Below are 24,844 nucleotides of genomic sequence, written 5' to 3' on the forward strand. Positions count from 1 at the left end.
GAATGCTTCTTGACAGTTTTGAATTGTATGTGTGGGAGAGAAGGAGAGGCTTGTTTTAAAGGTTTGTAAGAGTAATTCTTTGTCTTTCTTTTTTTGACCACACTGAGTGGCTTGCAGGATCTTAGTTCCCCAACCAGGGATTGAACCCAGGCCCTGAAAGTGAAAAGTGTGGAGTCCTGACCATTGGACCACTGGGGAATTCCCAGTGCCTTTGTAAATTTTTATGGCGCTCTTTTTCAGTTGTCCAATTAATTAGGCTTTCTTTGTGTTTTCTTTGACACTTAGAATATTTCCTGTTCCTAAAATCAGACAAGACTGAAAAATTTGAAGATAGCTCTGAAATGGGTAGGGTTGGGGGGAGAAACTTTTGAAAACAATCAATGAGAAACACTTGGCCTTCAGCTTGTATTGAGAAAAATCGATCATGATTTAGATTTCAAATTGTTGCTGCTTCTAAATGTTATTAGTACTAGTAATTCTGTGCTTGGGTAATCTGGCTAAACTAGTCTTTCCACAAAGGGCATAATGCTTAAGCTTTCTTTTAGTGAGTCATGGAACGTTACCAGGGAATTTGTCACTATTTGGCATAATTCCATTAGGAACTTAGGCTGGCAATAATTTAGTCCTTTTTGGGGAAAAATTAATTTAATTTTAGACAGAAAGAACGTTACTGACTTTTTAAGCTATTTATAAGTAGCATTGTAACATTTTATAAAACAAAATTAAAAAAAAAAAAAAAAAGCCCTTAAAAAAGCCTAAATGGCAGTGGACCAGACTTCATAGTAAAAGTTATATTAGGAAAAGAAAGCTTGGTTTATGAATTGACTACAGAAGATAGATCAGTGTTATTTTTGAAGGAATCCCTATTTTCTGGGATTATTGAAATCCTTAATCATTATAAAAATGCCTTGAATTTTCATGAATCTTTAAGCTATAGAAATTCCTATTCATGAGCAGTGGATTAATTGGGGAGAGACAGAGAGAGAGAAAATGTCAATCTCTTTTCACCCAAAAGCTATTACTTATGGTTTTGTTGTATTTTTTTCTTCCAACCTTTTTAATATATTTCATAATCATGTGTTACTGTACTTAGTAATATAAATATTTCTCATTTTACTACACTGGTGTCTTCACTTTCATTTTTAATGTGGCACTAGAGCCCTGTGGGAGACCTGGGTTTGATCCCTGAGTTGGGAAGATCCCCTGGAGAAGGGAACTGCTACCCACTCTGGTATTCAGGCATGGAGAATTCCATGGACTGTATAGTCCATGAGGTCATAAAGAGTCGGAAATGACTGAGCGACCTTCACTTTCGCAGCCCACCCAGTGCAATCACATAATTTTTTGTTTAGACTATGTTTTGGAAAAGTTTAGTTAAATTCTAGTTTTTCACGTATGTGCTTAGATTTCCTTTATAAATTTGAGTAAATATATTAGTGGTTTCAGAGTTGTCTCACAGATTCTTTACCTCAAGCAGATAACTGTAGCAGGAGGTGATGGTTGGGGCGGGGAGCCAGTGACGTAAAGGAATGAAATTGGAAGCAAAGAAGCATCCTTTCATCTTGTTCCATCCTCTTCCCCTCTCTCCAGTAGTCTGGGTGCAAGGCATTGAATTCAGATCACAATCTTTAGCTTTACTGTACTCTTGTTAGCTAAATATTTGTTAATTCTCTTGGCATTTATTATGCCCATCAGAGCTTTTCGATATGTGTAAGGTTCCAAAGTGCTTTGCCCCAAAAACAAAAAATCAGTATATCAGTATTTTGAAGAACATAAAATAGTTTCAACGTGTATATTTATTTAAATAATTTGTGAAAAGTATTTCAATTTTTTTTTTTTTATTTAAATGAAGACTAGTTTATCTTCCTGTTCCAGTTCTCAGTTGGGAGAACCAGACTAGCCGTTACTTTTCTAGTCAGGGCCTCAAGTTCCCACTCCATAAAAATGATGACTTGCAATTTGATATCCCTCACAAACCTACGAAGTCTGTTTGGTGATCCATTTGGAGTTGTTTTTCATATATATGTTGTTAACAGTGAGAATGAGGGTTTTGGCTTACTTGAACCTCACGCAGACTGAAATGGCCCTTCACTGAGGAGAGGCTTCACAGAAAACAAGGGAGAAGGGGTTCACACAAAGGCAAAGAAGGGCAGATTGGTTTCCAAAGGCCACATATTAAGGCAAGGATAGCAGATGTCTTTCGTCTTGTGCTTTTTTGGCTGGAGTGGCTCCTGAATACTGTATTAAGAAAATCTGGGTTCCATGATTGGCTGTAAATGGTTCCTTCCTTGAGTGTGGATGACATCCACGGTGTGCGAGTGGTTAAGAACAATGATGTCCTCAATCTGTACATAGGGATCGGTCACACAAAGTGGTTAAGAGGATGACTGGTTTCTATTTGAGGTGTTCCACGTTGATCTCATTTGTATATTTGGACTTTTTTGTGTTGTGATAAAATGCACATAACATAAAATTGATCATTAAAACCATTTTTAAGTGTATAGTTCAGTGGCATTAAGTTTATGCACACTGTTTAGTTACCATCACCACTGTTTCCAAAACCTTTTCATCATCTCCAATTGAAAAAACTCTGTACCCACTAAATAGTTTAAACCATTCTTGGCCTTCCACTGGCCCCTAGTAACCACCATTCTACTTTCTGTCTCTATGAGTTTGACTACTCCAGAAACCTTGTAAGAATCACAAATAATCTGTCCTCTTGTGTCTGGCTTGTCTCACCTTGATCTTTTCCAGATTCATCTGTATTGTAGCATATTTTCAGAATTTCTTTTTTTTTAAGGCTGATACTCCACTGTATGTATATACTACATGTTGGTGTTCCCTTTCATTTTGGTTTTATTATCCAAGTAATTTTGTTGCCAAATCTAATGTCATGAAGATTTCCCTCTATGTTTTCTCCTAAGAATTTTAGAGTTTTAGCTTTAGGTCTGTGATTCATTTTGAATTAATTTTTGCATCTGATGTGTGGAAAGAGTCCAGTTTCATTTTTCTGCATGTGGATATCCAGTTTCCCCCAACACCATTGGTTGGAAAGACTGCCCTTTCCTCATTGAATGATCTTGACACCCTTGGCGAAAATCATTTGACTATGTATGCAAGGGTTTTTTTTTCCTGAGCTCTTATTTTATTCTGTTGATCTCTTTGTGTTTTTATGCCAGCACTGCACTGTTTTGATTACGACAGCTTTGTAATAAGTTTTGAAATTAGAAAATAGGAGTCCTCCAACTTTGTTCTTCTTTAAGATTGTTTGAGGAAAAGATTCAGTTGTCCAAAGGTTTCTCTCTTTTTGAAATTTAAAAGTTCTCAATCTGTTTCTAATGTTTGTCTTTTTTATTCTTAAACTGTATAGGCACATCTATAGAACAGTGTATTTTGTGTGTGATGTATGCAATATAAAACATGTTTGCTTTAAAGGGTTGTTATAAAGCAAGGTGTAGCTACTACCTCGGTGAAGAAATAGTTGTGTAAAGTTTTAAAAACAATTAAACTAAAGCATGGCCAATCAAGTGATTCTGTCAGCTGAAGTCAGAAAACAACCGTGTTTCTCAGGGTGTACTAGGAAGAATACTGCATTGGGGGTGTGTATGCAGGGAATTGGAGCCCTGGGGACACAATAGGACAGGATTTCCTAGAGCCTGGTGGTGTAGGGAGAGTAGGGAATCTTTGAGTGTCTAAATCTGAAAATACTAAATTTGTAGTTTGTTTTGTCCAGGATTAAGAGGGAATGGGATTAAGAGTAATGTAGCTAGAAAGCAGTGTCTATTAAAGCTGAGTCATAATGTAATAAGAATTGAAGCTATTTTGAAACAGAGTTAAGTTGATCTGGTTGGAACACTAATCACTACTTGTCAAAACACCAAGCTCTTTACATAATCAAAGTCAAGTGTGGTTGTGTATCCAGTTGGATAGCCTAGATTTAAATGTCATTTTGGCAAACTGTAATGATAAGTACTTAACAATTATTAAATATGTTTAGTATGGTTCTTATTTAAAACTACATGGTTTATACTCAGGGTTCATATGCTTTAGCTTTTTTTGTAGAAGTTTTTGTTTCTTCCCTCCCCCAAATAAATGGCTCCCTTTGAACCTCTCAAATTACATTTGAGTGATAAGGACAAACAGAATTCATATCTGAAATGGGGCAAATTCACGAATAGAAAAATACCAGGGAGCACGGATGAGAAGGTTAATTTACATTCCTGATTTGGTAGGGTTTATAGGAGGATCTGGGGCTTCCTGGGTGGCACAGTGGTCAAGAATCCGCTTGCCAGTGCAGGAGGTGCAAGAGACGTGGGTTTGATCCCAGGGTTGGGAAGATCCCTTGGAGTAGGAAATGGCAACCTGCTCCAGTATTCTTGTCTGGAAAATCCCATGGACAGAGGAACCTGGTGGGCTACAGTCCGTGGGGTTGCAAAGAGCACATCTTAGGTAAAGGTTTGAGGAGGTGTTTAAGGTGTGATGGTGAGATATACCAGAAAGTGGATTAATAGCAATTTATCACTGCTGCTTCCACATAATCCACCTGTTATTCTCCTTTCTGGAAGAAAGCTTGGAATGGAACTGGAATAGCCTGCTGCTTAGATTTATTTTTTTCCCCTATGGCAAGGGTATGGGGCGGGGGATTGGGCCTACTTAGAGGAAATAGAAGAATCAGAAATCACGCTTTTTAATATGCATTTGTGAGTTAGAACATCTTACATTTATGTTAACAATTCCAGTTTTTACTTTGTGCATTGCTGTTTTTGTGTCCGTAATGTAAATCTACTTATGTGCTGCTGCTGTTGCTAAGTTGCTTCAGTCGTGTCCGACTCTGTGCGACCCCATAGACGGCAGCCCACCAGGCTCCCCCGTCCCTGGGATTCTCCAGGCAAGAACACTGGAGTGGGTTGCCATTTCCTTCTCCAATGCATGAAAGTGAAAAGTGAAAGTGAAGTCCCTCAGTCGTGTCTGACTCTTAGCGACCCCATGGACTGCAGCCTTCCAGGCTCCTCTGTCCGTGGGATTCTCGGGGCAAGAGTACTGGAGTGGGGTGCCACTGCCTTCTCCGATTCTGGTACATATCCCTCTTTATTTTAGTTACGCTATTGTAAAAATTGTAAAGCTTTCTGATTCATTTTGAGCCTGTGTCCGATATCAAAATCTGACAGCGCACAGAAATACTCTGGACCAATCCCAGTTATAGATGCCAATGTCTTCTAATACATTAAGGAAGAAACAGTCCCATGATTGTGGATCACTAATAATATATGTTGAAAATGCATTTGAAAAAATTTGGCTTCCATCCTTTACCCTTAAAAACAAACCAGGTTAGGACTGGTCCAGTGGTTAGGACTTCGTACTTCTTGTGCTTACCTGTTCTTCATTTATGAGGAAGACTATGAAAGGATTTTCTTCTTAGAGTACAAGTAAGCACAAGATGGATATGAATTTTCATAATTAAAAACTAAATTTGACTAAGCTATCAATCATTCAGATTGATAATACACCAATATGTAGATTTAATGTGACAGAATTAAGGACACAGCAAGAGAATGTTTGACTTTTGCATACTAGCATATAATAAGATCTGTATAATGAATCATTAGCTTCTTACTTAAGTAAATGATGCGAGTTTGACTGTTGTAAGTATCAGATGCATTTGGCCCTAAACATCACACAGTCTTGTAACTTTGTGTTTAGAGTTTATCCTGGAAATGAGATGACAAGGGACACCACATGGTTCAATCAGTGTATTATTCTAACCTTCATCAGATGGCATATGTCATTGCATCTCATTTCTCTAAGAAATTGTTTTCTCTCATTCTTTTCAAGCCATTAGGATGCAGTTAAGTCAAACCATTAGTTAGCATAGGAAACATTTTCTATTCCTTAGAGGCCAGCTCTTTCCTTAGATTGCTTTAATAACTACTTAAACTTTCCATCTAGATGGACCATCTACTTCTAGTCTTGGTGCTTCTTTCTTTTTCATTTTCTGGGTTTAAGTCCGTTTTTTTTTTTCTGACTAAGTCCACTTGTTCCTTGTATTGTTTTAGGGATGTGTTCTTCATGCAGTTAGAAATAGTCTGTTTTACTGTCTCTCAGTAATTTTATCTGAGTTTTATTTAATTTTTGTTTTTTAAATTTCTATCATAAGCTCACTCAGTCGTGTCTGACTCTTTGTGACCCCATGGACTGTATCCCGCCAGGCTTTTCTGTCCATGGGATTTCTCAGGCAAGAGTACCAGATTGGATTCCCATTTGCTTCTCTAGGGGATCTTCCTGACTCAGGGATCAAACTCAGATCTCTTGTGCCTTCTGCCTTGCAGCCAGATTCTTTATCTCCTGCCATTCACAAACGACTGGAGACTTTGAAATACTTTTGTGAGCGTGTAGGCAAAGTTAACTTTTATTAAAGGAAAGGCTCATTGCGCCAATAAACTCTTATTTTCTCTACCTAAAACAAGCTTTCCCAATCATAAAAATCAGTGTTATAGAAAATTTGGAGAAATGTAGGGAGTTTAATTTTTAATATTGGCATGCTTTCTTTCTATGTGCTCTGTAGCCAATTTAGAAATGTATCGATGTGTATAACAAATAAAAGAATGGAACTATCAATTTGGGTGCTTTTCTTTTCTTGGTAGATTTTAAGGTGAGTCAAACACTTTATAAGGAAATGCTGTTATATACAAATATGAAACCAAAGTCAGAATTCAGTGCCATAGTGGAAAGAAGCAGTGAATTTAGATTTCAATGACCTTAAAGTCCAGGATCTACCAATGGGTAGCTTTTAACTCTTGGGGGAAAAGTGGATTATTTAATAAAATGCCTTGGAACAACTGTTTTATCTTACTGAGGATAGGTGGAGGGGAAAATGATTTATGTGTTTATGTTTACATGAATTATAAAAGGACCGAGATGGTTTCTGAGTGCTGACTTACAGTGTGCCAGGTGTACCGTGTGCATGAATATGTTCCTCAAACAGACCTTATGAAGTGTAGACAGTGTTATCCTCATTTTACACAGGAGGAACCGTGGTCAAACAGTTGGCCAAGAATTGAAATTAAAGATAAAATCATAAAGTAAAACCTATCGAGAATATTATTTTAGTCTGGGCTTGAGGGAGGTAGGCTTTTTTCTAAGCAAGACAAACCAAAGAGCTATGAAAAAGATTGATTTTTTTAAAAAACTTGTACTCTTTGAACTTATTCTTAAATGAGAATTTAAAGAGGTAACACAAGAACATTTTAAAACAAAAATGGCAGTATAACTGCCATAATGCTTATAAAGCTCACCCAAATCAATAACAAAAAAGCTGAATCACTTAATGTAAAAAAAAAACAAAAAACAAAAAATACAAGTAGGTAATGCATGTAGGGAGTTGTCAACAGGAAAAGGATAATATCCAAGGCTGTAGAGAAATATATACCTATAGTGTTTCTGGAAATATAAATTGAACTTTTGATGGATGATATGTATGTTCCTTTGACTCACAATTCAACTTACAGGAGCTTGGATTCTAGGTAGTACTTCCACAGATGTATAGGACAGTACAGAAATGTTTTATGGCAGTATTATAAATGAATGAAGCAGGTAGAAACTGTCTAATGTTCATAGCATACTTGAGTGACTAAGGTATAAAATGATACCTCATTTTCTGTACTATGTGGCATAAATTTTTAATTTAAGTTGGTTGTATTTGACTAAAAAAAAAACCAAAAACTAAGATACTATTATAAATATGATTGATCTGTGTTACTACAAACATGTTTTTTACTGCCAGGAAGAATTCCTGAAAGGGTTCTAAAGCTGAGAGAAGAAAATTCTAAAAACCTCTAAATAGTTTTGAGTCCCTTTTAGTATAACCCATTGACTTATTGATAAGCCAGGATGAGGGAAGAAACAATACATATATACACATCCCATGTATTGATATATGAAGCAGAGCAGTTTACCTAGTTTTACACAAAACACATAGATAAGGTGATAGGAACTGTTAGAAACCTTAATTTAATTTTGAGTAGTACTTAAGGAAATCAACATGAAGTGAAGAAGTTAATGATTCTCACCCTCAGCTGGCGGCAGAGTGAACAGATTACCCCATTCATCTACCTCTGGGGGTAATCATACCTTACCAGCTCTGCTGAGAATGTTTGTAACCTCTGTGTAATGTGGTTTGAGAGTAAAGGAAAGCTAGGAACTACTGCTATACAGAAAGTATTAGAGGCGAAACTGCCTAGAGACCAACTGGGATGTAAGCTTAAAAATATGACTCTCTGAATAGAGAAAAGGGTACTCTTAGCAAGAGGAATTGAACTAGGATAAGTTTAGATAGTGTTTTAGACATAAAGTAAGTTTAGACATAAAGAAAGCTGAGTGCCAAAGAATTGATGCTTTTGACCTGTGGTGTTGGAGACTTGAGAATCCATTGGACTGCGAGGAGATCCAGCCATTCAATCCTAAAGGGAATCAGTCCTGAATATTCATTGGAAGGACTGATGCTGAAGCTGAAGCTGCAATACTTTGGCCACCTGATATGGAGAACTGACTCACTGGAAAAGACCCTGATGCTGGGAAAGATTGAATGCAGGAGGAGAAGGGGACAACAGAGGATGAGATGGTTGGATGGCATCACCAACTCAATGGACGTGAGTTTGAGCAAGCTCTGGCAGTTGGTGATGGACAGGGAAGCCTGGCATGCTGCTGTCCAGGGGGTTGCAAAGAGTCAGACACGACTGAGCAACTGAACTGAAGTTTAGACAAAACAAGAAATTTGATGCTTAATTTATGGAAGAAGGCAGGAGTGGTACCAGGTTTAAGGAACTAGAATTCTGTTAGGACCTTTCTCCTTGTTGCTTGCTTTTGTTCATTTTCGCGTATCTGCTTTCTCCTTGAGATCTGAGCTGTGGGCCTACCCCATGCATTGGAGTTCTTTTTGTTTCATGCCAATTTGAAAAATTCTCAGCAAGATCTTATTCTCTTGGCGTGTCAGGTATGCCTTCACTCATTTGTATGTCCCAGTGGTACTGTGTACAGAATAAACTGGTACAGAACAAGCAACAGCAAAACAAGTAGTTGTGTGTGATATTCAGGGGAAGGTAGTATTTCCCAAAAGAAGTACTTAAGGTATGGCTTGTTCTTGAGATTCTGAAGAACACTATATTCGTTTTATAGCCTGTAGTCTAATGAGCAATATTAAAGGAGAAAAACAGACACTTGACATTTATTGTACTCTAAGGTGGATGGTCTTGTATTGTTCCTCTGTCCTGCAGCACTGCCGTGGGATTTACTGTACTTTACTGACGAGCAAAAGGACACTCAAAAAAGAGTCATGACGTGTTTAAGACGCTAAGGATAGTGAGAGAGTTGGCATTCAAACCCAGGTGTTACTGACATAATACCGTGCTCTGCGCCCAAACTGTGGCCCATGTTTTCTCTTGTGAGATGAAATTCACATGCCTCTCCTCCCACCTCTGCATCGTGTCTTTATCAACTTATTTCTAAAAAATACGTGAGAAGTTTATATAAAACAATAGACTGTAGTTGTAGTGTCAGGGCCTAACAGTTTATGCCCTGTGGGGAGTTCCTGCCATACTAAATCTTGGCAGGGACATATGAGACAGCGGCTGTATTTAAGCACAAGCAACACCATATTTAGGGCCTACTGTTGAAGAGCCCTTAGATAGTAAGTGTTTGAAGAGGATGTAAGCAAGGTGAAACATTGCAGGTAGCAGAACTTCCTGAAGTGCTATTTTAGGAGTGTGGTCCGGAATTCTGCCCAGCAAATCCTTTCAGAAGCATATTGCCAAATATTTGCAAGATAGGATCTCCGGACTCTTCTGCTCCTCTGCTCCATATTCCTTATGTGCTTGAGGCACAGTAAAAGTAATTCATCTAGGCTGAAAATGTTTTCGATTAGGAAATCAGCTTGCCTTATCCAGCCCTAGCCTAGGACATAGTGTAAAGAAAAAAATTCTGATCTTAAGCAAACTTTTAAAGTTTACCAGAAATCTGTTAAGTTGATTTAATTGATGCATTTATAAAATCTTTAGAGGAAATATGAGCAAACCATTGGTTGGTTGCTGATAACATTACTTTTTTCAGTATTGATTACTTAATGGAAGTTTGCAAGACCAGGGATATTTCCCCAGTTAATTCTGGTAACTAGCTTTCTGGTGATATATGTGTTTTAAAGTAATGTGGCAATTTATTCATCTGATAATGAGGTCAAAATTATTTTGACAAACCATCTCAGTATGTAGGAGTAATTAGATAGTGTCTGGATAAAAGGTTCTATCTGAGACTTCAACAGTTTGAAAGAAAGCCAGTGTAAAAATAGTCACTTTACAGATATGCACCTTACAACCAGCTGTGTGTTACATAAATACCCTTGACAGGAATGCACATTCCCAGGAGCAGAAGACCACAACCATCAAGACACAAAGGAAAGTCATTGCTATGCTATAAATATGTTTGGCTTTGTAACTTAATTTAGTCAACTATTGGTCTTGGCAAAGTGTATTTACGATTAAAGTAGGTTATTTTTTCTTAATAGCCAAGTATAAAATGACATACACTTGGGCCTTTGAATGTTGTTATCCTGAGATACCTCGTATTTTTGATAAAGCCCAGTGAAGGTTTATTTTCACATGGTTGAGCAAATATTGTAAACCATTATTTTAGACTACATTAAAACTGTCTTTTTAGCATTTGAAAAAAAACTTTTATGGAGAGAAAAAATTTAAGAATATAATAACACCAAAGTAGACTGACTGTACAATGAACCTGCATGCGCTTACCTAGACTCAACAGTTGCTCGGTCACAACCAGTCTTGTTTTATCTGTCTCTGCCCACTCCCTTGTGATTTTGAAGCACAACCCAAACATCATCATCATCATTTGTCTGTAAATGTTTCAGTAACTTTAAAGATTTATGTACCTCCTAAAAAGTGGGAGTAAAAAACCATGTGGCATGACAACACTTGAAAAAATTAAAATAGTTTAATATTATTAGATGTAGTTAGCCTCTAAATTTGTGCCTGTGTCATACATTTTTTAAAAGTCTGCATTCAGTCTTCTCTGTTGTTGCTCCTTGCAGTATACTTATTGAGGATTCTAGACCTTGCCTTTTAGAATTTCCCAAAGTATAGATTTTGCTAATTGTATCTTGGGAATATTCTTAAACATATTTCTCCGTGTTTTCTATAAATTGGTAATTGTGTCTAGGGGTTCTGGTTTGTGAGTCAGGTGAGATCACTTCATAAGTGGTGGCTTATTTATCAGGAGGCATGTTAATGTCTGCTTGTCCTTTCTAAAATGCCTAGGTTAAAATAACAAAATGGCAAGGTTTCAGTAAGTTTTCATTTTTCAACTGGACTGTCTCTGTAGGGAGAGATACCTCATTTGATCAAATAGTAGTTACTGTTTGATTTCCTGACAATGCTATTTGTATAGAAAAGGAAGAATAAGTCTTGTGTTTTTGTTTTGTTTTGTTTTAAGGAGGGGAAAAAAGTGGTTTTCAAAATAACAAAATGGTTTACTAGCATCCTATACTGGGATCAGTCAATTTGTTGTTTCTTGTATCAGTTTATAAACTCATGGGTTGAAACATATGTTTCAGTCCTTAGTGGTTATTAACTATTGATACTCAAATTGTCCCCTATGGGCCAGTGGAAGTCTCTTCAAGTTGTCTGAGTTCTTTTAACATGACCATGGAATTACTTGATAGCTTCCGTTTTATCTGATAATGAAAGTTGAGCCTAGAACACTTCCTGCCCCAGACCTGGAATCACCCATTTTTCTGAAGAGCCCTGCTCCATTTAAGTGTAGCTCATATATGGAACGGAGAAGCCAATGGCACCCCACTCCAGTACTCTTGCCTGGAAAATTCCATGAACAGAGGAGCCTGGTAGGCTGCAGTCCTGCAGTCCATGGGGTCTCTTAAGTCGGGCAGGACTGAGCGACTTCACTTTCACTTTTCACTTTCATGCATTGGAGAAGGAAATGGCAACCCACTCCAGTGTTCTTGCCTGGAGAATCCCAGGGACAGAGGAGCCTAGTGGGCTGCTGTCTATGGGGTCGCACAGAGTTGGACACAACTGAAGTGACTTAGCAGCAGCAGCAGCAGCATATATGGAGACTATATTCTGGGCACTAGAGACACTCATTGCTGCAAAGTTGGTAAATTTTTCTTGACTTTTTTAGTGGACAGAGCTCTGCATTTTTAAAGCTTTATTGTGAGTTTGTATGGATACTTTTGATTCAAATTCAGGATTGAAGAGTTTTTACTTTTCATGTGTTTTCCTTTTTCTCTTTTAGTCTTATTCTTGAATAGTGATTATATCATAGCAAGCCTGCTCATGCTTTATTTTCCACTACTTAAACCTATCTAAATCATTATTCTCAAGGACATTACCTTGTCCTTGATTTCATTTTTAATTCACGGTTTGTAGATCCTCAGTGATTTCCAGATTCACAGCATGCATACATAACTCTCATTTAGCAATCAGCAATACTTTGGGATTATTGAGTTTTAGAAATTGAAGTATAATATGCACAAAGAAAAATGCATAAATATTATGTACAGCATGCCATTACTAGCATCCCAGAATCTCTTTCTTTCTTCTTTCCATATACCACTCATTCCCCATTGAAAGAAAAAGAAGAAAATGTGACTGTTGTCCTGATTTCTAATGTTACTGATTAGTTTTGCCTGCTTTAGAACTTTAAAATTTTGTCTGAGCATTCATGATATGAGAAAAAGCTCTTTCTAGCCGTTTCCAACTTTACTCATGTCCAGGTAGCATCCAGAAAAAAAGTATCATTATCTTTTTCACATTCAAAACTTCCCTGTAATATCTTAGGAATCTAAGTAAAATAAAAACCCAGGCATATGCAGTTCTTGGTTTAAATATTTGTCTTATGCAGGCTAGATTTTTGTGTATGTTAGCAATTTCCATTTCCCCTCATTGTATTTTTACCCTTTGCATGTTTCCCCTTTCTTTTGATTAACAGGAAATCTATTTGTATTAGGGATATTAGACTTTTACCTATTGTGCTGTAAATAGTCTCTCATTTGTGTTTAAACTTAATTGCTCTGGTGAATTTAAAATACCTTGTATAGTATGTTCTGACTGTTGAGTTTTGTGTTCTGCTTAGGAATGCCACCTCCAACTAAAAGTATGTTAAAAAATAAATCTGCATCTTTTTTTTTCAGCTGACTTTTATTATTTACTTGTATTTGTATTCAAATACAGTATGAGGTATCTCTGTTAGCATTTAAATGTAGTAGGCAGTTTAAACATCTTTCCTTGGACTTTCCCATTAAAAAGGGGATTTAAAAATGGAATTTCGCTGGAATTTCATCTACATATGGCTACTACACTTTTCATCACAAACTTCTAGAAAAAATTTCCACCTGCGTTTTTTACTTCACCTTTTTGTCAATTGAATGTTGTCTGCATGGCTTTACAATTACACCGGAACTACCTATGCCCAGGGCAGCCTTGCCATTCTTTGAACTGAACCCAGTAGACTGAATTTAGGCCTCCTCTTTCCTAAACAGTGTGCCTTTATTGTTGGCAACTTTCTCCTTGAACACATCTTATTTGGCTTCTTTGATCTAGCTTTTTCCTGGTTTTCTTCCTACTGCTGTCTTATTTGTAGCTGTTTCTTTTTTAATCTCCCTGATACTGGTATTCTCTAGAATTCCTTCAGTTAGATTCCACAGTTGACACTTAGGCTCATCCTTGGGTGATACCATCAGTCTTATGGCTTCAGTTATCAGCAATATTCTGATAACCCCCAAGTCTCTAGCTGAAATTTCTTTTGGAAACAATGTTTTTATGTCCTATAGGTACATAAAACCAAACCTGTCATTTCTTTCCCTCCCTCTAAATTCAGCACATCTTTATTATAATTCCCATTTCAGAAAAAGAATAGACTCCTACCCAGTTTCTCTGCATAGAAACCTCTGTTTGTCATTTTAAAACATTGAGTTGAAACTCAGGTAACATAAAACGAGCCATTTTAAAGTGTACAGTTCAATGGTATTCACAGTGTTGTGCAAACCGCCACTGTTACTCTCTTCAGTTTCAGAACACTTTCATCACCCCACAAAAACTCCCAGACTAATTAAGTAATTGCCTCACCGCCCACCCCCCACCCCCCATTCTGCTTTCTGTCTGTGGATTTGTAGATATGAAAGGAATCATACAGTATGCGGCCTTATGTGTCTGGTTTCTTTCGCTTAGCTTGATGTTCTTGAAGTTCATCGAGAACCAACATGCCACAATCGAAGTTGTAGCTAGTTGTAGCATGTATCAGCACCTAATTCCTTTTCTTATGGCTCGATTATATTCCATTGTATGTATATGTTATATTTTGTTTATTCATTCATTGATGGACATTTGGATTCTACTATTTGACTATGCTGCAGTATAAAACATTTGAGTTTAAATTCCTATGTGGATAAATGTTTTCATTTCTCTTGGGAATATACCTAGAAGTGTAATTACTAGGTTATATAGTAACTATGCTTATAAACTTTTTGAGGAGTTATGTATTGTTATTGACTTTTTAAACTCCCTATATCACCAGTCTTGGTTGGTTGATTCTACCTCCTATGTATCTGTGTTTTCCATCATTATTCCCACTACTATATACTGAAGATACACTTTCCAGGATTATTTTAATAGCTTCCTTTCCTTTTTTGGCTTCTTTGTCATCACATGGCCTTACTCTATCACATACTTTTCACATTCTGAGAGATTGGTTTTTGAAAATGTAAATTTCATGAGATGACCTCTTTGTTTTAAAAACAAAGCAAAATAAAATGCAAACAAAAATTGTTCTCTGGGTAAAACCTAAACTAACATGGCTTACAAAGCCCCTTTGCTGTCCTCCTCCTGACATTGTCTAGCTTCAGCTACATGGTGTGCTGCACCCCTCTGCCGCCATGCTGATCTCCATATTTCAGATTTTTGTAGTATATATTCTTCTGTCTAAGCCTTGCTGTTACTCTACCCAAATCCTTCGTCTTATTTCAGATATCTCTTCTCTTTTTAGAAGACTTTTTGTCTCTTTTTGATTATATTGTGCCCTTCTTTGTGCCCCTCCAAATTCCTGTACTAATGTTGGACCATTTAATACATATTGTAATCGCCTTTTTACTTTTGTGAGAATCAGGAGCTAATAGTCAAGTGCCAGGGGATGCACTACAGACTAAAAGTATGATTAATAGGAATTTAGCAGAAGACAAGATTATTTGGTAAATTGTTTAGGGAAGGCCTCATGGAGGAGGAATATGGTACTTGAATTGGACCTTGAAGGGAGCATTCATGAAAAGTATGATAATGGTTGGCCTCTATAGGTAGATTAAATCTGTTAAATGCCCATGGATCTAGGCTATGAGGAGCCATGCTGGGGGCAAAAACCATGACAAAACCGATATGGATGGACATCTTTCAGCATTGCTTTTGTATTACTTAATGAAACAAGCAGTAGGCACAGTCACTCCTGTAGAAGAGAAGAGTGCAAAGAACATGTAAAAGATTTTTCTAGAACTTGTGTATTGATGAAATATATAATGAGAAGCAATAATATACTTTATGGAAAGTATAAGGAAGTTTTCAAGGGTAGTTTTGACCATATATGCTAATTTAAGAATCTGTCAACCTATGTTTATAAAATTCCACTGGACTTCTAATGCAAGATTCAATAACTAGGTGATTTCTGGATAAATTATAAAATCTCTGCAAGACTCTTACAGCTATTGTTGTAGAAAATGGTCTGAGTAATATACTAGTGTTTGTCCAGAGAAAGGTTAGAAATGAGATAACTCAGTGTAGAAATTACCTGTCCAGATTGTGATTGTGCTCTAGTCGCCCCTCAGTTGACAGTAAAAATGGGACCTGCAGATCTTTTCCAGAATGTCTGCAGCATATTGACACTCATTGAATGTTTGCATTCATAAACAAAATAACCAGATTGAAATACAACTTCTTTGCATTTTCAGTATTTAAAGAATGTCTTAGAATGGCTGTTTAAAAGTAAAACTGCATTTCTTATATTTTGCAACACGGTACTGATTTAAAACTATTTATAAAAGTCTGCTTTGCCAGTTAGGCAAAAATATTAGACTTAGAAATTAAAAAAAATAATTTCCTTCAAATTTTGAGAAAAGAAGCCATTCATGTTTAAATGTAAATAAACTTTCACTTTTGGCTCTCTCTGGGTTTCACTGGCATGTTGGGGTGTTAAATCTTAGTTGTTGAAATAAACACCTCTGATTCCTCAAAAAATTAAATATTTTCTTCTCAGTTAATAACACACTTTGTTCAGTTTTTTATGGCACTCTGAGTTGTGTTGCACTTACTTATCATGAGACCAAGCTTCTTGAGGAGGATGGCAGGAATTATGTGAGAATTAGAAACCTGTTCAGCCACCTAGCAACTTCTCTCTCAATTGCTCTCCTGTGTGCTTTGTCCCCTCTTCTCAGTTTGAGCCAACCAGTGCCTCTTGTTGGTGATTCATATATTTATACACAACACACACACACTCAATCATGACAGTGGTGATGACTTCACAGCTGTGTATATATATCAATGTGTAAGAAATTATATAATTTAAATGCCTATAATTTACTGAATGTCAGTTATATCTTGTTAAAGCTTTTTTAAAAATCCTAACATGATGCCCACCATCGATGGGTCATTACTTTATTAAGCCCTGTGTCTCCAGGAACTGTTCAGACTTTGCTCTCTTTCTCACCTGCTCCTCTCAGGGGCCCTCATGGCCTGCGTCCCCCTACCTCACTAGTTCTCTGCCTTTGTTCTTACCCCCAGCCCCCATCATTCTCTATCCATGCTAGAGCACTGTCTCTGGAAGAGGAAAATCTCATGTTGCTAGTGTTGTTCCTGTAGGCCCCAGCTATTATTCTTAAGCCATTCCTGAATGCTGGAGATTGTGGCAAAAGGTTCAACATACACAGGCAGGACAGATGGAGTCTGTCTTCTCTGTGTACTCAAAGAGTCTTTTGGGGCACACATGGACACCAGCTGCAGACATGTATCCCCAAGAATGCAGAGGACTTAGTCATGCAGATACATAGTTACTAGTATAAATTAAGATTGGTTATATAGCAAGTTCCATTGAAAAGGTACCAGGCACTCTATTGGTATTTCTGAAAGGCCAAAGACCCTAAAGACCATACCATAAGAATTATCAGAAATACTGGTTTGATTTTTCTCTGAACCAGAATCTCTGGGGGATGAGTCTGACAACTGCATTTTAATAAGCTTTCTGTCCCACTATACCTATATACCACCAGAGAGCTACTTAGAATGGTAGGAACCTTGCTGGAAACCAGGGTAGATGTAAAAGGGAGGTAGGAGTTGATCTTCTGGATAGCTTGCTTTACCCATTGCCTCCTTGTGTTATAGAAATGGAAAGGTTTTGACATCAGGTAGCATTTTGCTAATGGGTCCAGGTGTATTCATTTAATAGTTTAGAATTTTTAATGTTCTGTAATGAATGTTGCATGAAGATTATGTACTTAAATTTTGTTATAAAACTATTCTTTTTCCACAGAGCTCAACAAAAATCCAGTGGAAGGCTTTTCAGCAGGTTTAATAGATGACAATGATCTCTACCGATGGGAAGTGCTTATTATTGGTCCTCCGGATACACTTTAGTAAGTATAATGGAACTGACATCCAAGTGGAACTCTTTTAATAATTGAAATATAAACTATTTTGACAAACTGAAGTTTCCCGGTTTACAAGAATGATTGTTAATCACTTTTAATTAATCACTATTAACTGATATAAAGATAGACAACAGAGTGTAGTGTTATCAAAGAGCAAAGAAAAGATGGACTTTCTTATATATGTAGTACATTTTTAGATTCAGAGACCACACACAGTCTGATTTTCTGTTCCAAGTGTTTGCAGGTCAACTTAAACTTACTAATATTTAATGTTCTGTAAGATGGGTCATGACTGTCTGATGTCAATGACTAGTACAAGTTGCATGCTTTTTATAGAAGTTGAGGTGTTGGGGAAAAATGCAGCAACCTTCTCAAAGCCATGCAGCTGAGGGATAGCAGGGTCTTTCTTGGGAGATTCTTAGTCACTCAACCTTGGTCCTTGATGGTACTAAGCAGCAAGGATTTGGATACATAAGACTTTTTTTTTTTTTTTTTTTTTGACAATGAGATAGTTTTATTTTAGATGTTCTGAATGGTAACTCCTTTGCCTCCCCTCTGCACCTCCCCATCTTGATGGAAGAGAAGATCCAGAACTAGTTCTATACCAGAGCAAACTGATATAATGACATACACAGTTGAGCTGTAGTATTGATTGGGAGGTTTTCTGAGGTCTGAAAAAAAATGATTTAGGTTTTGTCACAACTATTGCTGATCAAAATTTTTGCTGATTTATTTCCCAGTGGTACATTTGCATTGGTAATTGTTGCAAGGTAAGGTAACTCAATCTAGTCACTCTACAGTGATAGTTTGGTAGATAACGGTAGTCAATGAAAGCCATCCTAGAGGTCTTCCCCCACAACCTTAATATTATTTGAAAGTAAATTTCTTACCAAGTTTTACACACAAAATCATACTTGTGCCTGGCTTCTGAGCCTGATGAGGTTCTGTTCTGGGTTTCTAAATCAAAACACATTGCATAAAGGTTTACTCAAGGAAGACACAGCAACATTCCAGTGACAGAATCTTGTTAATCTTAAAGTTGGTTTGTGATAACAAGAGAAGTTCTTCTGAACTAATGTCTGAGTAGAAAATGAGTGAGGCATCCAGGTTTGACCTCTCGTCTCTAAGGACCTCACATAATTTTTATACTTTTTTCATGAGGTGGTGGCAAGCATCACTAAATGTTACTAGCTGGTGGGTATAAATGTTGTGTCCCTTCAGCTTCATGAAAGAAAGACACTTTAATACTCATTGTACTAGTTAACAGGCCATCCTTCCTACCAATGAAAACCTGTTTCTGGCATTTCATATACATTTTAAAAGTGCTGACTGTCTATCTGAGGCGTGGATAACGGAAGCCTTTGTGGCAGCTCCTCTGGAGTTGCTGACTGGCTGCCCCTTCCTCACTGTCCCTTACTGATGAGAGCACTGACTGCACCCAGGCTACAGTTTAACCTCAGTGCCGAATATACTTTGAGCATCCTGTGAACAATGAGGCCTTAATGCCGTTGACAGACCTTATAATAATCATCCAAATTTACCTGGGTATGATTCCTTTTTATGAATGACCTTTTCTAAAACTCACATGCTGAAAGTTATGAAATTCTTTATAAAGCCTTCAGGAAGTGGGTTTAAGATTTATTGAGTGTTGGCCATCCCTTTTAGCAACTTCCCATTTAGAATTGTTTCAAAAATAAAGCATTGTAGGCATTTACACTACTCATTCATTTAGTTTCCTAATTTTTTGAGCACTCTTAATGCTAGATGCTACGAACATGGGCTTAAATCACTTAATAGGTGCTGCTCCAAAGCGGTTACAGTTTAGTTGGCAAAGCTGCTCATTGCATAGTTATTTAATACATTTTGGGGACAGCCATGATGGAGGGAGGCATTGGGATATGGTGAGAACTCACTGGGTGTGTGGCAAGTTTTCAGTGTGTTGGGGAATTTTTCCCAGAGGAGGAGATGTCTAAAGTGAGAACTGAAGAGTTAGTCACTGTATTAGGAGGCTTCTGGCTATAAGCAAAAGAAATCTGATTTTAGCTGGCTTAGAAAATAAGAAAATTTGTTTTCTTGACAGAGATAGTAAAATGGTTACAACAGTTTTGAGCATTTCAGAGTATGCTGAAAAGGAAGAAGTGAAAGTAGTTTCTGCTTGTGTTTTATGTATTTCTTATATAGAAATAAGAGTAGAGCTTCCAATTAAAAAAATAAGTCTCAGTTTTTTTTAATATAAATTTATTTATTTTAATTGGAGGCTAATTACTTTACAATATTGTATTGGTTTTGCCATACATCAACATGAATCTGCCACGGGTATACACATGTTCCCCATCCTGAACCCCCCTCCCACCTCCCTCCCTATACCATCCCTCTGGGTCATCCCAGTGCACCAGCCCCAAGCATCCTGTATCCTGCATCGAACCTGGACTGGCGATTCGTTTCATATATGATATTATACATGTTTCAATGCCATTCTCCCAAATCATCCCACCCTCTCCCTCTCCCACAGAGTCCAAAAGACTGTTCTATACACCCGTGTCTCTTTTACTGTCTTGTATACAGGGTTATCGTTACCATCTTTCTAAATTCCATATATATGCGTTAGTATACTGTATTGGTGTTTTTCTTTCTGGCTTACTTCACTCTGTATAATAGGCTCCAGTTTCATCCACCTCATTAGAACTGATTCAAATGTATTCTTTTTAATGTCTGAGTAATACTCCATCGTGTATATGTACCACAACTTCCTTATCCATTCATCTGCTGATGGACATCTAGGTTGCTTCCATGTCCTGGCTATTATAAACAGTGCTGCGATGAACATTGGGGTACACGTGTCTCTTTCAATTCTGGTTTCCTCGGTGTGTATGTCCAGTAGTGGGATTGCTGGGTCACAAGGCAGTTCTATTTCCAGTTTTTTAAGGAATCTCCACACTGTTCTCCATAGTGGCTGTACTAGTTTGCATTCCCACCAACAGTGTAAGAGGGTTCCCTTTTCTCCACACCCTCACCAGCATTTATTGCTTGTAGACTTTTGGATAGCAGCCATTCTGACTGGCGTGAAATGGTACCTCACTGTGGTTTTGATTTACATTTCTCTGATAATGAGTGATGTTGAGCATCTTTTCATGTGTTTGTTAGCCATCTGTATGTCTTTGGAGAAATGTCTGTTTAGTTCTTTGGCCCATTTTTTGATTGGGTCGTTTATTTTTCTGGAATTGAGCTGCAGGAGTTGCTTGTATATTTTTGATATTAATCCTTTGTCAGTTGCTTCATTTGCTATTATTTTCTCCCATTCTGAAGGCTGTCTTTTCACCTTGCTTATAGTTTCCTTTGATGTGCAGAAGCTTTTAAGTTTAATTAGGTCCCATTTGTTTATTTTTGCTTTTATTTCCCATATTCTGGGAGGTGGGTCATAGAGGATCCTGCTGTGATTGATGTTGGATAATGTTTTGCCTGTGTTCTCCTCTAGGACTTGTATAGTTTCTGGTCTTACGTTTAGATCTTTAATCCATTTTGAGTTCATTTTTGTGTATGGTGTTAGAAAGTGTTCTAGTTTCATTCTTTTACAAGTGGTTGACCAGTTTTCCCAGTACCACTTGTTAAAGATATCCTTTGTCAAAGATAAGGTGTCCATAGGTGCGTGGATGTATCTCTGGGCTTTCTGTTTTGTTCCATTGATCTGTATTTCTGTCTTTGTGCCAGTACTACACTGTCTTGATGACTGTGGCTTTGTAGTAGAGCCTGAAGTCAGACAGGTTGATTCTTCCAGTTCCATTCTTCTTTCTCAAGATTGCTTTGGCTATTTGAGGTTTTTTGTATTTCCATACAAATTGTGAAATTATTTGTTCTAGCTCTGTGAAAAATACTGTTGGTAGCTTGATAGGGATTGCATTGAATCTATAGATTGCTTTGGGTAGTGTACTCATTTTCACTATGTTGATTCTTCCGATCCATGAACATGGTGTATTTCTCCATCTATTAGTGTCCTCTTTGATTTCTTTCACCAGTGTTTTATAGTTTTCTATATATAGGTCTTTTGTTTCTTTAGGTAGATATATTCCTAAATATTTTATTCTTTTCATTGTAGTGGATGAATGGAATTCATGGTGAATGCAATTGTTTCCTTAATTTCTCTATTTTCTCATTATTAGTGTATAGGAATGCAAGGGATTTGTGTGTGTTGATTTTATATCCTGCAGCTTTACTATATTCATTGATTAGCTCTAGTAATTTTCTGGTGGAGTCTTTAGGGTTTTCTATGTAGAGGATGATATCATATGCAAACAGTGAGAGTTTTACTTCTTCTTTTCCAATTTGGAATCCAATCCCCAATTTGGATGGGGAACATGTGTACACCCGTGGCGGATTCATGTTGATGTATGGCAAAACCAATACAATATTGTAGAGTAATTAGTCTCCAATTAAAATAAATAAATCCAATTAAAAAAAAAACAAATAAGTCTCAGTGAGCTGAAGTCAAAAAAGTAGGGAAAAAAAAAGTAATTTTTTATGTATTTCAATGTAGAAAAGCCTTTTTTCTGGAAGCTCTCCAGCAGACTCTTGTCTCATTTGTTGGAATCAAGTTGCTTCATCATTCCTTACCTGGTAACTGACAAGATGAATGGGATTGCCACATTTGGTTTAATTCTGGGATTGAAGAGATTTTGGATTGTCAATAGCTAGGGTAAGGATTAACTAGACAGATACTATGGCAGTAGCAGTGGGGTTAGGAGATGGGGATAAGTAGGAGATGGGGATAAGTGGAAGGGAAGCTAGGGATTGAGCATTTCATAGGGAGAAAGAAATGTTTGTGTACATAGACCTGGAAAATAAGGGACAGAACAAGGGGATGGCAACTGAGCAAAATGACTATAAGGAATTTCAAAGAATGAGGTTGGCTAGAGAGTTGAGGGCTAGAAAATGTTTGTAAACACTGTTAAGGAGTTAGAATTTTTCTTTTGTCCTGAGGACAAAGCATAACCACTGGGGAGTTTTACATCGAGAGTTATCAGATTTATATTTCAGAATATGCATCAGATTCTAAGTATCATAACTTTGGAATTATAAATTTTATTTTCCTTCAGCTTACTTGTATTTTATTTCTGTAGTAAAATGTTTTAAACCATTGTTAAAAAAAATTGGGGGGGGGGGCGATCTATAGTGTAAGAAGGGGCTTCCTTGATAGCTCAGCTGGTAAAGAATCACCTGCAATGCAGGAGACCCTGGTTTGATTCCCAAGTCCGGAAGATCCCCTGGAGAAGGAATAGGCTACCTACTCCAGTGTTCTTGGGCTTCCCTGGTGGCTCAGACAGTAAAGAATCTGCCTGCAGTGCGGGAGATGTGGGTTCGATCCCTAGGTTGGGAAGATATCCTGAAGGAGGGCATGGCAACACACTCCAGTATTCTTGCTTGGAGAATCCCCAGGGACAGAGGTGCCTGGTGGGCTACAGTCCATGGAGTCTCAAAGAGTCAGACACAACTGAGCAGCTAAGCATGCGTGCATGCATAGTGTAAGAAATGGACTGAAGTAGGGAGATCAACAGCCTTGGCCAGGGGATGGCACACATGTGCCTAGGCCAGGGCCCTGAGAAAAGCAGAGGAAGTTAGCCAGACATCTAATAGAAGGTTTTATAGAAGGAAACTTTCTAAAATGCCACCAAGAATCAAGTATTTAATGCTGTTTGTTGATTTAACAGTAAGGAAATTTCAGTGGAGTGAAGAGGGCAGAGGCCTTCTCGTGGTTGTTGGAGGGAGTGTTACTTGAAATGAGACACAGATCTTAAGTGTAAGTAAGAGGAGAAACAGAGAGGCTGGTAATGGGAGGAGGGGTTATAGTATTGAAAGTAGTTAATGTGAGCAAACCTAAGTGATTGATCCATCACTTAGTAATTAATTAGGTCATTTCTATAATAATAGAATGATTTCTGTACTATAATTCTTTAAAAGCTAGTGTAGTTCATGGTGGTGTCATTAACCCTCATTTAGCCACTAGAGGGCACCCCACACTCCTTACAATCCATGTGTCAATAAGTGGTATATTCAGGCATTACTTTATTGATAGTTGCTTTGAGTATTAATTTAGCTGTTACATTTATCTTTACACAGTATTAACTTTTTATTGCTGTTCTTGCCATTGGCTCAGACAGTAAAGAGTCTGCCCACAATCTGGGTTCGATCCCTGGGTCGGGAAGATCCCCTGGTGAAGGAAATGGCAACCCACTCCAGTATTCTTGTCTGGAAAATTCCATGGATGGAGGAACTTGGTGGGCTACAGTCCATGGGGTCACAAAGAGTTGGACATAAACTGAGCAACTAACACTTGCCATTAATTAATGCTTCTGGAGATATTAAAAATAGATTCTTGAGGCTTTCTCTCTATGAAAAATAATCTGAAACTGGTGTGACAACCTGCTATTTTCAGACTAATGATTATCAAGTACTGTGACTAGCTGCCCATATCCAGAGAAAGAATAATATCAGGTAGGAGCAGCAGTAGGTTTTGAAAGAAACTTTAGGAGATATGGATTTCACTGTCAATTATAAATTTTATAAATTTGTATTAATAAATGGTATGTAACTTTTGCTGTATCTCTTTTTCATCACTCATGGCTGGTGTGCTCAAGAAGTATGTTTTATATTGTTTCCTACCTCTGGCAATGGTGTGAAAAATTTGTAGAATCTTGGAAGATTATATGTATCTTGTTATTGCCTCACCTTGATGGATATAGAAAACAAAGAGTTGACTAACCAAATTCTTGGATTAATATTCTTTTACAGTAACAAAATTCTTACACAGTCTGTTTAAAACTTAGCTGCACGAGCTATATATTTTGTATGAACTTTCGGAAGGAATGAACCTGGTGCCTGTCTGACTTAGAAATTGATTGATCCATGGCAGTACCGTATCATTTTTCATTTAGTGCTTAAGAATGTGAGTTTTGGAGAATATCTTTGTTTACCTCCCTGAGTCTACTACTGTTATTATCCGTGTGACTTTTAACAGTTATTTAAACTTCATCTTGTTTCATTTCTAGGGTAAAACCTTGTGCCTAGAAAGTGTTCAGAATGTTCAGTGTTTTATTGTTTGTAGTAGCAAAAACATTGGAAGCCATCAAATATTTTATGAAGGTAATA

General features: G+C 37.3%; 1 protein-coding gene across 2 annotated transcripts in view; it reads left to right on the forward strand.

Moving 5' to 3' along the window:
- UBE2G1 (ubiquitin conjugating enzyme E2 G1) overlaps nucleotides 1-24,844 on the forward strand; it is a 67,687-nt gene that overhangs the window by 19,720 nt on the left and 23,123 nt on the right. For both annotated transcript variants that reach the window (XM_055576866.1, XM_055576865.1), the window contains exon 2: nucleotides 17,587-17,689. In XM_055576866.1, the coding sequence (XP_055432841.1) occupies nucleotides 17,587-17,689 (103 nt within the window). The remainder of the gene's footprint in view (nucleotides 1-17,586; nucleotides 17,690-24,844) is intronic.

The sequence above is a fragment of the Bubalus kerabau genome, chromosome 4 (genome assembly GCF_029407905.1).
Source record: "Bubalus kerabau isolate K-KA32 ecotype Philippines breed swamp buffalo chromosome 4, PCC_UOA_SB_1v2, whole genome shotgun sequence".
In the NCBI taxonomy this organism is placed as follows: Eukaryota; Metazoa; Chordata; class Mammalia; order Artiodactyla; family Bovidae; genus Bubalus; species Bubalus kerabau.